At 36.4% G+C, this 14926-nt stretch overlaps 1 protein-coding gene across 2 annotated transcripts; it reads left to right on the plus strand.

Moving 5' to 3' along the window:
* Positions 1-1247: 1247 nt before the first annotated feature.
* On the plus strand, positions 1248-12590 carry LOC113691297 (probable RNA-dependent RNA polymerase 5). 2 transcript variants are annotated; one of them, XM_027209392.2, is made up of 19 exons: positions 1248-1943; positions 2689-2938; positions 3018-3156; positions 3479-3553; positions 4177-4330; positions 5168-5390; positions 5473-5563; positions 5678-5821; positions 6663-6737; positions 6859-6930; positions 7093-7199; positions 7513-7661; positions 7946-8171; positions 9175-9400; positions 9973-10109; positions 10863-11025; positions 11445-11580; positions 11761-11924; positions 12004-12590. In XM_027209392.2, exons 1-19 carry the CDS (start codon positions 1505-1507, stop codon positions 12238-12240), a joined length of 3207 nt encoding a protein of 1068 aa, XP_027065193.2. In that variant the 5' UTR covers positions 1248-1504; the 3' UTR covers positions 12241-12590. The 2 variants fall into 2 exon arrangements, with proteins under 2 accessions (XP_027065193.2, XP_071908816.1); XM_072052715.1 differs by lacking the exon at positions 1248-1943 and adding an exon at positions 2522-2538.
* The last annotated feature ends 2336 nt before the right edge of the window (positions 12591-14926 follow it).

A 14926-nucleotide genomic window follows, 5' to 3' on the forward strand; every position in this document is an offset into this window, starting at 1 on the left:
CTTTTAGATTTGCTTTCCTTAAATCAGTCCTTCCTTGTACTGTACCGGGAAATTAGTACTAATTATTAGCTTAGTTTGGGAGTTTAGAATAGAAAAGAAAAGAAGAGAAAAGAGAAGTTAGAAAATAAAAGAAAAGACGGAAAAGGATTCAAGCTCCTATTTAAGTTGTTTGGGAGTTTTAAGCAAAGAAGAGAAGGTAAAAAATTTCTTTTATTTTGGAAGTTAAAAACAATTGAAAAAAATACTCAAATAAATTACTTCACAAATTTATTTTTTTTGTAAATAAATATGAATTAAGTAAGTTGAGAGACTCATCAAATCGGAAATTAAAATTTTTTGTATCATAATTTCAAGGGCAATATTATCATATTAAAAATTTTACTTAAGCTTCCCTTCCTTTTCCACCCTACTTTGGACAGAAAGTTTTCCAAAACACAGAGGAAAGTGAAATATTTTCAAATATTTTCTTTTCCTTCTCATTTTTGCTCTCAAACAATGGAAAAAGTTTTTATAATCCTTTTCAATTCATTTCCTTCCTCCCAAACTAGCCATAAGCAAAATTTTTGCAGCAGCATCTTTACCATTAAAATTCAAAAATCAATGGATATCTTCGGATTTGAGCAAATTAAGGAGGTTGTCAAAGGGAAAAAAAAAAAGGAAGAATGAAAAGGTGAAAAAAAAATCCATGGATACACAGTAGGCCTACCAATAAGGTGGTTAATGGGATTCACACGCCGAACAGTACAGTTTGAATAGTAAATTCTTTGCAATAATTTTTTTTAATAATAGTATTGCAACACACTTTTTATTAGATGAAATAAAAATATAATTAAAAAATATGTTGATGAGATAAAATTTTACAAATAATCCCCAATTTCCAAACAAAGTGCAATGTAGATCTTCTATATAATGCACACTGGGATCTGAATATAGTTTTCTCTTTTTTTTTAAAATTTTTTTTCTCTTGATGAATTCCATGCATCGGTAAGTGTCGGACAGTAAAATTAATCTGAAATTCCTAACACTTACCCTCAGATAAATTGTGCCTAAACTGATTTGTTTGTTTAGGCCTCAGATAAATATTCCCATCCATTTTTTCTTCTTTTTTTTTTTTTGGGTGCGAAATTCTCCTCCAATTATAAAATTGGTGGTTTAGGTCGGGGCTCCAAACTCCTAGCGCCCGAACCGTTTGACAATCCGACCGGCTTCCTTCGGACTGAAGCTAATCGAGAAGAATCAACCGCCCTTTAATTTGCGCGGGAATCTTCCTCTCCTTCCCCTTTTGTCTCCTCTCTCTCTCTCTCTCTTTCTCAGAAGTCAGAGTTTATACCTTATAGACTAGAAAGCAGCGACAGCTATGGACTACTACTACTGCTGCGTAGCGTAACGACGATAGCAAGTCAGTTCCCACTGCGCACTTCCCAAGACAACACCCGCCACTTCCATTTCCCGGTTTCCTCCTCTTCACAGGTGTAGTATTACAAGTACAAAGCACCTGCGAAGAATGGGAGATTATCATCCTCCACAGCCCACCACTTTTCTCCACACACCCGCTACCTCCAAGGCAGCAATAATGGGATCTTCTCTTCAAACTCAACGTCGAGGGTCGGTTTCACTTTCAGAACCGGTGGAAAGAATGATCGAGCAGATCTGCATAGAAAAGCAGCAGCCGCCGCCTGATCATTATGCTCGCCAGAGGCTTTTTGATATTGGCGAAGAAAAAGCTTACGAGATTGTGAGGAGGATTTATTACTCCGAGGAGGCCATCCGGACTACTCTCAGTCGCTACATTACCTGGTTCACCGACAGCCCTCAAAGTCCCTTTCGCCAGTCCTCTTCTACTCCCTCCCCGCGCACGCCACCACCCCAACTTCACGCCAGCTCTTCCCCTCCTAAGCGTGCTCTGCATTTTCCTCCGCCTCCTCCCACTTGTTTTTCCCAATGTACGAGTACCTCCTTTTCTTCTTACTCCCACTACTTCAGTTCTTCCATAATTTACTGCTCGCTGGAGTGTTGATTTACTACTGCGGGTGTTTTGGTTGGTCCTTCTTGCCGTTGCAATTATTCAACTGGACTGTTTTTCTTTTTGTTCTTTGTCGCAAAGAATTTTTTCAATGCATTGCACCTCCATCTTTTCTCGTACCAGAAATATCTGAGCTTTGATTTTAATTTTGGGGTGGTGTTTGTTATTTTTCTTAGTACTTTCGATATATCAGTAAAATAGCTTATGCTTACAACTTCCTCTCTTTGCTGAGTTGTTGATTTCGAAGTTCAAATGTATTAGAAAAACTTTTATGCATGTCTTTCTTTTCAACCTACATTTTGAAAACTTTCATTGATATACATTATTATGTATTTGAATCCAACGTTGGCTTTCTTTCTTCATCCCCCCCCCCCCTAACAACAACCCCCAACCCCCAAACACAAAAGCACCACAAAAAACAACCCCCAAGAAAAAAAAACCGTTTGCGGCGCTAGTGGTTGTCCTTATGACCATGATCAGCTTTTTCTTCCCCAAGAAAATATCTGTTGCTTAATGTAAGTGAGCTTCTAGACAAGAGAATAAGTATTAACGAGACTGTATTTTTTAATAGTTTATTCTTTTCCTCGAATTTTTGTTGCATTCATTTTACTAATTTGTTGTCCCTATGATTCATGATGGGCTTGGACGTTTGTACTGCAATGCAGGTGATGAAAGCCCTTGTTCTCCGATGTCAAAGCTGAATATGAGCTCTCCCTTACCGCATCCCGAGAGTGCAAGGCCTTCACAGACTACTCACAAGTCAATGTTTTGTTGTGAACCTGGCGTTGAAGAGAGCACAAGCACCCACGATATGGGTTATCATTTTAAAGTCCTCAATGAAATCAGCTACCAGTTGACGGTCCTTAGTCAACTTGAGTTCAGAAAGTTCTTTCTCTTGTACTCTTACATTGGGAGGCTAGTCCTGTTCTTCATCCACATGTCAAGTCTGGTCTATTGTTGGCCATTTCTTTAACTGAGCCAGTTCTATTTGCAGGAGCAAGTTGGAAGAGGTTATAACTACCGAAAATGCCAATAAGATTTTAGAAATGAAAAATCTCCCAATGGGGGTTTACGAGTCTTGCATTTGGGATATGTGTGGAAAACAGTTATGTGCTCCGTCAGATAGAATAGAGGTTAAAATCACATTCAGTCTTTCTGATATTAGTTTTATTTTGTATATGATTGTCCTGCCTTTTCCCTGTTAGAGCCACCTTTCTCGTTGAGAGTCATAATTGGCAGGCATTTCTTCTGCATGCTTCCTTTTTTTGGTCAATCCCTTTTGCTCTCCCTTTTCTAAACTTTGAATTATATTATGGTCCAGAGTTCTATATGAAAAGTGAAAGTGTTGATTTACTGAAAAGTTAATTAACCAACAACGTTAGGTTAGAGCATAATATGACAAAATGATACAAGTAATATTTATGAACTTTCAATCCATCATCTTTTGTCTTGTAGGTCATCAATTGGGACTCTGGGAAGACGCATTTTTACTATTGTCACGTTTATGAAGATGGAAGTTATTGTTTCAAGGTTTGTGTGAGAATAGTGAAGGAAGATACATCAGGTGTTCATTTTTTTGTATTTTGAAAAGATTTGAATTTTGCAAGAGCATCAGGCATTTGTAATATACTGCAATTATCATGACTTGAAGCTGTTCAAGTAGTGTAGAAGGTGATCTCTTCATTATGGTTGGTGTATCTTGGCATGCTAACCGAGGCGAGGCTTTCTTATAGTAGTGTAATTTTACTTTATATATTGTGAAGAATATAGGTTTTAGAAAGATACTGAGTTTTTAGTATTTCCAAATTGTCCTTGTACTATAAACAAAGTAATCATTAGCTAGAAGGTTGAAAATAAAATGGGTGAACAGAGTTTTCTGAAACTGGTCCAAGTTTCCAACTGGCTACCAAATCATCTACCCGACTTCCTTCTGTAGCTGTTTTTTCCCCTTCTTTAGTAGTTATCTCTACCTAGATAATAGTACATGTTTTTATGACCATGTAGTTTCGTTAGCTCTCATTTTGACTTTACTTTATTCACTAGTTTAATAACCTGTGTACGTTATTGTAGAATTTGAACAAATGCTGATACTCAGTTTGAGTATCATTTGTAGAATTTGGCCAAATGCTACGTAACAGATTGCATTTTCTCAGGGACCTTACTTAAAGACCATAAGAACTCACCTTCAAAGAGCGTTAGGAGATGACAACGTGTTGATTGTCAGGTTTGTTGATGATGGCAAATGTAATTCTGACAGGATCATTGAGGATGGAATTATTGTTGGTTTGAGGCGCTACCGCTTTTTCGGTTGGTTTCCACTCCTTTCCCTAATTGGAAGACCTTCAATTGTTTCAGCTTGATTTTCCATTTCCCAAAACATATTTGCTTGGAATTGCTTTTATATTCTCTGTTCTAGACAGCTATAACTTCTTTAGATGCATTGCTAAACTTGCTATCTTTTGCATTTCTTTGAGTCGCCTGTACTTGAGTTATTTCCTGTCAGCAACAACATAGTCTATTGCCTCATACAGCCTTACCTTGGTCCTGCCAATTACATCAAGATTAACCTGACATTTTTTTCAAGTTTCTTCCAATTGTACCAAGGTTCTGCTTTAAGCTGGCATTATTTAATGAAAGCACCGGCTTACTAGGTCAATATTTGGGTAAGAATGCAAAAGAAAAGACTTAATTGAGCAGCCTTGTTGTTCTTGTCATCATTTAAACTTTTTTTTTTGCTCGTTTGTAGATCTCATTCTGTACATGGTTATAACACTTGAACAGAGTGCATGAATCGTTCTACGAGGTTTTACTATTGCATTCCAGGCTGCAACTATCCTTCTAGATAACCTCTTTCTCTCGTACACTAGCTTGTTTGCCATTTTTCAATAAGAAAATGATCATCTGTTCTTGGTCAACAGCAATTCGTTGCAACTTTGTTTGTTTCACTTATAAGGATTCTAATTACAGGTTTGGCATATGGTAACAGCTTGCACATCATATGACATCTATCTAATTGGCTGTTGGCACTTTCATCCCATTTCCCTCATGTTAAGCTTTTGGTTTGTTCTTGTACAGATTGTTTTACTAAAAGTAGGCAGTATCTTGTGCGGTCATGTGATGTTTTCTTTGTTGTTAATTTTGCAGCTTTTAAAGATGAATGCAAAGATGCCAAGAAGAAAAAAAAAGGATTGGAGAAGAATAAAACTCCTCTTTCTGCTTTTCCCAAGTGCTACTTCGTTCGATTTGATTCTATTGCTACTTCTGGCACTGATGAGCCATACCTTTTATCTTCACTGGAAGTGAATGAAGCAAGGCGCCTATTTATGGATGTGAACAGCATTTCTAGCATGGCAAAATACATAGCTAGGTGATACTTTTATTGTTAATGTGGATATCCATATCTAAGACTTGTATGAGTTGTAAATGTTCTGTACTTGTTCTAAGTGCAGGTTTTCCCTGATCTTGTCAAAGACGATAAAACTTCCAGTGGATCTTTCTTCTGTTGTCATTGATGATACAATTCAAGATATAGAATGCCGTGTATGACCTTTGCTTCTTTTCCTTGTTGTTTTCACTTCCTTCCTTGGCTAGGAGCAATTTCCTTCATCCTCTCATAATGGACATGTTCTTGCTCTATTATCCACTCTATTGTAGGATGGGAATAATCGACCTATCAAAGATGATAATGGAGAACCTCTCATACATACAGATGGAACTGGTTTTATCTCCGAAGATTTAGCACTGAAGTGTCCGCAGGATTTTGGTAGAGCAGAATACATAAAGGACAAGGATTTTCAGGTGAGAACAAAGTTCTTTGAAACGCCAAGTTTTCACTTTCAATTGCATTGATAAAAGTTCCAAGTGTCAAAGAACATGTGCCATGATGGTTTCAGTTGACATATGTAAAGAACTAAACCAGATTTTGTTTTGAGATTTTGTATGAACTTAAAGGTCCAGTTTGCTATACTATAATTCATAGTTGTGATAGAGGAAAAACCTGTCTGATACCATCTTCCTTCCTCTCCTTAATAAAAAAAGCTGTGGAGCTTTCTACTTTTGCCCCATTGCTGAGTCCTAAAATATCATGACTACATGACAATTTTTTTTGCATGTTACTGTTGATTGCATTTCTGTTTTTTAAGGTTCCATGTTGCCGTATAGTGGCACTTCTTGAACCTTGTGCTTGTAGGATAAACTTAAGTTATTTGTATTCACCAGGTAGGGAGGTATACTCCATATTAACATGACAGACATGATCTCAGAGATGGCACTAGTTGTAGTTTCTTTCACAAATGTAAACATTGTCTTCTGCGCAAATTACTTTCACGTTTTGACCCAATTTGAGCTGTACTTTGGAGTAAAATATGCCAACAAAGGGATCTACTGGAAAGTGTAGATCAGCATTTATCTTAAATTGGGCTCAGAACATTTCATATGCATGTCCATATTCTTGCAGTACACCCATAAAATGGAGATAAACATTCACTACATGAACAAATCTAAATTAATGCTTACCTAGTTGGCTTTCATTTTATTGATAGATAAATAATCTGCTAAATTGTCTTGTGTACTTCTGTCTTTTTTTTTTCAATGGCTGAATTGTTCAATATAATTTTCTAACTGTTTATTCTGCAAGTAGAAGTTTCACAATTTTGTCGGATTTGTGGATGCGCCATTTGATGTGAGAGGTACAGAAGCTCGGAATAGGGACCCGGTACGGGCACAGATCCTAATTTTTTCTATTAAATTTTATGAATGGATGCCTGGAAACATCTCAGCTGATGTTTTTAAGATCTTTAGAAGTTTTTCCTTTAATATTTTTGGTTTTCTTCCAGCCTCTGCTGATGCAGTGTCGTCTCTTCAGTCAAGGTCTTGCTGTTAAGGGAACTCTTCTTGTAAATAAAAAGGTAGCTTACTGTCTTTCCATGTGAATATTCTTATTGCAAAAGATGTATCTAAATGCTCTGTAGTTTTGCTAAACTGAGTTTGTTTACTGCACAAGCATTTGATTTGTTCGTATTTTTTTTCAACTGTCACCATAGCTTATAAAATCATCTCCACAAATTCAGCTTAAAGCAGGAACCATTCAGATTAGGCCCTCCATGATAAAGGTTCAGAAAGATAGGGAAGGTCCCATTGGGCAAACATTTGACTCACTGGAAATTGTTGCAGTCAGGTAGGCCATATAAACCCCACACCAGAGTCCCTTACTTCCAAATGTGGGATAACCAAGTCCCATACCTTAACAGTTGGGCCATAACATGCAATGACTTTGACAATTAAATAAGGCTTTGCATTGCAAAAAATTATCTATTCTTTATTTATTACTATAATAATTAGCTCCACTTGCTAGAAGTATCGTAAATGTGGTTAGATGTTAGGACAATTTAACAATTGTATCATAAGGAGGGAGCAAATATCAAAAAACTGTACTGCTTTTGGTGTGTCCTGTTAGAGATTGTAAACTGTTATTATTATTCGCCTTTCAGTCATAGACCGAGGAGATGTCATCTATCAAAGTATTTGATTGCTCTTTTGAGCTACGGAGGCGTTCCCAGGACCTTTTTTGTGGATCTAATGACAAGCGTGTTGGAAGAGACAAATGCTGTCTTCACAGATAAGCGTGCTGCATTCAAAGGTGATATGAGATACTATATTTTATTCTATGAAGAGCTTCTTTTTCTTTTGCAATTTTGGTAAGTTATCTATCCTTTTCTTTGACAAAGACAGAGTATTTTGTTGAGCACAAGTTACTGAATTTGGTTGTTTTTCTTTAAATCTTTGTTGTCCTCAGTTTTTTGTTTTGCTTAACTATACCGCAAAAAGTGATAACCTAGTTGCTTTTTTGTTATTTTTCTTCATTTTCCTCATATATATTGATAATTTCCTAAATGGTGTTCCTCTCTGCTTTAATTAATGCAGTTGCACTACATCAAGAAGGTTTTTATGATGCTGGCGGTGCTCTAAGACTGTTGTTAGCCGGAATCCCTCTTAATGAGCCTCATTTACAAAAACGTCTATCTGAGTTGGCAAATAATGAAAGAACCCTATTGAAAGAGGGAAAGATCCCTATTAGTGAAAGCTTTTACTTGATGGGAACGGCTGATCCTACAGGCTTGTTGAAAGAAAATGAAGTTTGTGTGGTCCTGTATGTAGACTTTTTACATGCTCTGTTCTTTTAATTGGCTTCGATTATTCTCATCACTTGCATTATTTATATTTAAGTGAAGTGATTTTACTTCAACTGTGACCAACTTCATCCTTGGTTCTTTATGCATCAAGGGAAGTACTGCTTTGGAGATAATGAATGCCATGTATTCAAATTAATACCATTATCTATAACTCTGCTTGAGGACATTGCAAGTTTCTCATAACAAATGTTGTGAAAAACAGGTCCTTTATGCAAGTCCACAATTCATCTTGCAAATATATGAAGGGATAATATTAGAAACCTCCCTTAAGAGGTTTCTCTTAATATCACTTGGTACCCTTGAGGTTTTTGAAATATCACTTACCTCTCCCCTAGTAATTTAAAAAGACTATATTAATCCTCACTTGCCACATAATTCGCATATCAAATAATTGGAGTTAAAAAATAAAGTCATTTTCTTCTCTTACCTTTTTTTCCATCATTCTCTGTTACTCATTTTTTGTAATTGTGATAAAGTGGGGTATGATTTATTTGGTTATTTTGAGTTAATTTTTATAATGATTGGTACAATTTAATAGTTTGGGCAAAGGTTGAAAAGAAGTTGAAAAAAATGTAAAGTTTATAAGAAATCAGTTTTAAGCATATAGAGTTAAGTTGGTGCAAGTGTATTTCTTTTCAAATATCTTTTTTATTTTTCAAATTTATTTTTTATGGAGTATAGTTTTATGATGTGGTAGTACTATAAGAGATTGTTTTTTAGGCGATGGTTTCTCTAAAGTGAACAAAGTGGTTTAGGAATATTATTATTTAGCAAGTGAAGGGGTAGTTTAGGGCTTTTAAAAATTTTGTTACACAAATAACAAGAGAAAGGGAGGTAAGTGCTATTAAGATAAACCTCAAGGGAGGTTTCTGATGTTATCCCGTATATGAATAATATTCGATTTGAATCCAAATAGTATCTTCATGCTAATTTTGATATTTCTGGTTTCTTGTATATTAGGGATAATGGTCAGGTTTCTGGGAAGGTTTTACTTTACAGGAATCCTGGTCTGCATTTTGGGGATGTCCATGTCCTTGAAGCGGTTTATGTGCCGGCGCTGGAGGATATAATTGGCAATGCCAAATATGGTATATTCTTCTCCACGAAAGGTCGGAGATCTGTTGCTTCTGAAATTGCAAATGGAGACTTTGATGGTGACATGTATTGGGTTTCTAGAAATCCTCAGGTTTGTGTTCACTAATCTTGTGATTAAATTAATAGTAGTCATTTTTTGATTCCTATTCTGAATTTTTTTATATTGGTCATAAGATATTATGTATCTTGAGCGTGTGGGTATTGATGTGAAGGAGACAGAGAGAGAGAGAGCAATCAGAAACTTAAGATGCTAGTCAATCTGGTTTTTGCTTGCAAGTTGCAAATCTATCAATCTAGTTCTCTTGGTCTCGTGTTGCTTATAAGGTAAAACGTGAAGAGAGATGCTGAAAATATAAAATGCTGTGGCACTTTTAAGTTAAATCTGGTCCAGCAATGAGCTGTGCTGCGTTTCTTTGGTACCATGTTATGTTCATGTGTTATGGTACCTGTCTGCTTGAGGTATCCCAGCATATATTACAACTCTGAGATTTTTCATTTAGCTAGATCCACAGAATTGCTTGTCTTGGAATCTATCTCTCCTGGCATTTTTTTTGTTTGGCTTCTAGCTTTCATGTATTTGCAGATGTAGCAAAGTTTGCATATGCTCTAAATTTGTGTAAGAAATTGGATCTAGCTTTGATTTTTTATCTCTGTGGATGACAGCTCTTAAAGTACTTCAGAGCAAGTCCACCATGGACGCGTGTTTATCCAAGTCCGCGAGCAGAGAGGAAGAATCCAAATGAATATTCAGCTGAACAATTGGAGCATGAGCTTTTTCGACATTTTCTAAAGAAGCCAAGGTATGCTGCCATCTTTGCATGTAAGAATAGCATGTGCATATCGTTCATGTATTGACAGTCACAAACAAGCATAAACATGCATGGTGTTTTAAAACATTTATGTATCTCTGTACAGGAGATAACATGTTTGTCCATATGATACGCATATGTAAACACAACTTAGCATATATGTAGTATTATGCACATACAGATACTTTGCTCGAACATGGTGAATTTGGGCTTATTACTGGATTGATTAGATACTCATGTGACACCACTGGGTTCAAGCTTAGATTTATGTACTTATTCCTGTTTGAATGCCTAAATGTTTTGTGAATCTTTGCAGAGTACTGCCTGTATACAAAAGGAGAACCATGTGAAATTTTGTGAAGTACTTGTGTCATCAATTATTGTTCAATTCCAGATAAAGGGCGTTTCCAATATTTCTCTGTTGTGTAGTAGTGAGTTAGGAGAAAATATAGAAGCAAATTCCTTTCAGAAGAACATGTTGGAAGTTTTGGATGCTCAAGGATGATGGAGATGAGGCTATTGATCAATAATATTAAGAAAAATGGCTCAAATGCATAGATCATCTGCCTTGTTTATGGAAGTGATAAGAGCGTACGAGCCCAAATTGAATGTTTGTCACTGTTATGTCCTTCGATTGCTATCTCCTCAAATTGAAAATGTCACATCAATTAGTATCTGGAAATAACCTTCCGATAGATTTTGTTTTTGTTGTGAATGTCTCTAAAGTTTTGATCTTCTTTTCAGCTATAATATGGCTGTTGCTGCTGATAGTTGGCTAGCTTTTATAGACCGTCTCTTGATATTGGGTGATGACAATGCCAAAGAGAAAGATGCTTTGAAAGAAAATATGCTTAAGTTGATTGATATATATTATGACGCGCTTGATGCACCAAAACGTGGAACGAAGGTCAGTTCTGTGGATACAAATCTTTTTTGCAACTGCCATTCAAATTTTTGTGGATGAGTCTGTCATGGTTACTTTCTAGATTCTTTTTTGGCTTGATGTGCTTGTGTATTTGTGTGCGTTCCTCTAGCACTTTTGTGAAGTTGTGCTTCTTCGCTTGGATTTTAAACATGTAGCTCTCATTTCTTCTGGTAAATGGTGATTGCTTTTTAGCTCTTTTCATACTTTTTATACCTTGAGAAGTGATGTTCATTGCCATCTTTTTAATTGTGATTTTAGATATTTGTGTGTTTTGGAGAACTAGCATGTTTGAATTTGTTTAGTGTCAAAGATAGGCTATAAATGTTTCCTACTATCATCAACATGCCGAGAAGAAGTTTGAAAATCATCTGATCAACGTAGTCCGTTTCATTCTTTCACAGGTCATTGTGCCTGAGGAGTTGAAGGCAGAAAGATTTCCCCATTACATGGGAAAGGATGGTAGCTACCGTTCTACTTCTGTCTTGGGTGACATTTATGACAGAGCAGAGGCATTTCAATCTGAACAACGGTGTATAGGTGGTTTGCATTCTTCTCTGTGCCCGTACCTTGATATTTAGGGGTTGATGATCTTTCTTGTAAATTACGCTGGATTCTTTGGAAAAAGCCTGATTGGTTTTATATTCTCGACAACTGACTCCAAAACATGAGTTCTACTAAGTTCCAAGACTGACATCCATCTTCCACGTGTAACTGTAGCTATTGAAAAACTGCCGTGTTTCGATGTCGAAGTTCCCCAAAACTACTTGAGCTCTTGGAGAGGAAGGTACAACGAGTATCGAAAGGAGATGAATGTGGCACTGCAAAAGGATGATGAATCTAGGAATGATGCTGCTGATGACGTAATCAAGAAATACAAGCGGGTCAGTTTTCATCTTTGTAGTTTATTTACATTGTGGTAAAGAGAAAAATTACTTGGTTGAAAGAACTATGCGATTGCAGTTACTGTACGAAGCAGCAGAGTTTGAAGAAAGTAAGAAGGATGTGCAGGAGATCCATAAGGAGGCACTTGCATTATATCAGGTAACCTATGACTATGCCATTAGCACAAAAGACGCAGGAAAATGTGGGTTTGCCTGGAAAGCAGCAGGTTCTGCTCTCTTGAGCTATTTTGCTACTGGCAGAAACGAAAGACTCGTACCAGTTTCACCGTCTGCTCTGCGAGAACTGTTTTCTTAGCCTCTCTTGGTCTTTCGCAACCGGCTTCGAAAGCACTGACCCAACTAGGAGTGTAGTAAAATGTTAAAAGAGACCTCTACTGGTATTATGCCCCGAGTACATCTCTAAATAGCTCATCCCTGAGCAAAAGTATTGCAAGGAGCCTTCAGAAGTTCGTATGTATTTTTGTTGTGGCCTCATCTTCCCTAAGCAACTAGTTGTTTGTTGTTGTGTAAATTTCTGCGCTCCAATAGCTTCTGTAAATATAGGGCTACGCTCAGACAGTCGCATGCATGTATGTGCTGGAGATCGCAGTGGGTCGCGGATGATGCCGTTGTCTAAGCACCTGCTAATATATTATTATTGCTATATCCTTCTGTGTCTGCCGCTGCTTTTGCATTGGTAAAATTTTCAGTAGCCTTTTGGCCTTTCCTGCGTATGCTTTTGCATTGGTAAGCATTATATTGTTACGATGAATGTCACATGTCCTTAAATTTAAATTCTACTTATATGATACCTATCTAATAATGATAATATATACACTGTCTGATTGATAGGGTATATAAGATTTATTCATATTTATTTATGATGAATTGAAGGTGCCAATTTTATGTTCACATTTAGAAAATTGATTTATTGACAACACGTTGCCTTTTTTTTTTTTTCCCTTCTTCTAATTGAAAGGTGTTTAGTTGTGATTGAGTAAGAATGATTTTTATGTTGTCCCCATTAAAATAAAAAAATAAAAAGGAAAAAAAAGTGTGGGGGATGATTCAAACAAAATGTGGTCACTTTCCTTTTAACTGAGGCCTGGGCATCCACCCATCTAAGCAGTGTGTTGGCTGATTGAATTTTCATCTCTTTTGTTTCTCTTTATTTTTTCCACAAAGGCCCCACTAGAAACTTATTATAATTCAAAATTGGTTGTAGTTTATTGTTCCAGTACAGTTTCCTCCTGTGGCGCCGGCGGATTTGGGGCAGGGACGGTCATCGCGGTTAAGGGTCAAGATTGATCCTCAAAATTTTGTGCAGCTGAGATTACACCGTGTAATTCGATTTTCGCGTCAAGTATAGGATTCATCACTATCCGTTGTGAAAATACATTATGTGAAAAAAAAGTTACACGATATACAAAGAAAGTTACGTCAAGTTGATAATGATTAAAATTGGCACAGACGATTGCACCCGAGTCCGGCGCCGGCTGCATACGAGGGTGGGCCAGGGCTGCTTCTTCATATTATAAAATTAAAGTTCACATTGATCCGATGGCATGTCAGTCCAGCCCTCCCCGTTTCGGTCATGAATTATTGGTGGAAAAAAGTCAAGAGTCAACTTGCTGGGCAAATTTATTTTTTAGTTGGATTAATTGACGCGATCGCCGAATCGTATTGGTTATTGGGAAAGGGCTACACAAGACTTGTATTTTGTTAAAGAAGTATCTTTGTGGATAAAATCTTATATATCAACGGCCACGGGTTTCTTCTAAGAGTCATGACAATGACAAGAGGTGAGTCCAATATTTAGTTGTCTATTAAAAAATAATAATAATTTTGTATACAAAAATTTTAAACAATTTACCAAATAAGATGAATAAAGTGAACTGCCAATGAGAAAAAAAAAAAGAGAATATTTTGAATTTTACATTAAATCTACTCTTATCTATTTTGTCCGTGATGGGCAGATAAGAAAAGCCGCCAGTGGTCGAAATCTTCTAATGGCTGGGTCAGAACTAATGGAGCGTTGGGGAGGTCTTGCACGCCTTGGAATACTATACCAGATCTCAACGTAAGCAACAACTGTTTTTTTTTCTCCTCGTTTTGGGAAGGAACAGAAGTGAATTTCATTTAGGACAAATCCGCAAGTGCAGATCTCCACGCAAGCAACAAATTAATATGTACAGTACTAAAGTACCTGACATTAATAGATCAAGTACCAAATAAATAGCTAATACATGGTACTAAAGTCATCTAACCACTTGGCCAATGGCTTGGTTGTCACTGGATTGCACTGCAGGTGAGGGTTTAAATCTCATTCGTAACTAAAAAAATTTAAGAATTATGTTAGAGCATTTTTTTAGTATAATTGAATCTGTATAACTATTAATCTCCTATCACAGGCTTCTTAAAGTCTCTCTTTCCTTAGATTAATATATATTAAAGTACCGCCTGAGCACAGCATGGAAAAAAAAAAGAATGTACTTTGTCTTTATTCATTCAAATTAACAGCCAACAATCACGGATTCAATCAAGAAATCACATCTGAGGTCTGACCTCAATGGATGTTTCACTTTTGTTCACGTTTCGTTCTTACATGTGGTTTTCATGAGTATTTTTCTTATTGATGAGCTGGTCTCCAACACTTATTTACAATTAGAAGTAATTTATGCTGTGACTTACATAAAAAGGGGAAAAAAACTCAACATTTTTTACACACTAGTACATTTAATATTCAAATAATAAATATTTTGCTCCTAATTAAATAGCATCAACTCATAAAAATCACTAGTAAATTTTTGCTTCGATGCACAACAATAATTTGCCTTTAATTTCCTTACTATTTGTGCCCATGTTAAGTTCCAACAATTATAATTATGTTTCTTTATGGTCATTATGTTAAATTCCCTTTACTTTTACTCTACTCTCTCTCTTTTTTTTTCCTAATATTGGGAGCGGACAAAATGAGAATATCCATTTTCCGCACAGACAAC

Source organism: Coffea arabica, chromosome 6c, assembly GCF_036785885.1.
Source record: "Coffea arabica cultivar ET-39 chromosome 6c, Coffea Arabica ET-39 HiFi, whole genome shotgun sequence".
Lineage (NCBI taxonomy): Eukaryota > Viridiplantae > Streptophyta > Magnoliopsida > Gentianales > Rubiaceae > Coffea > Coffea arabica.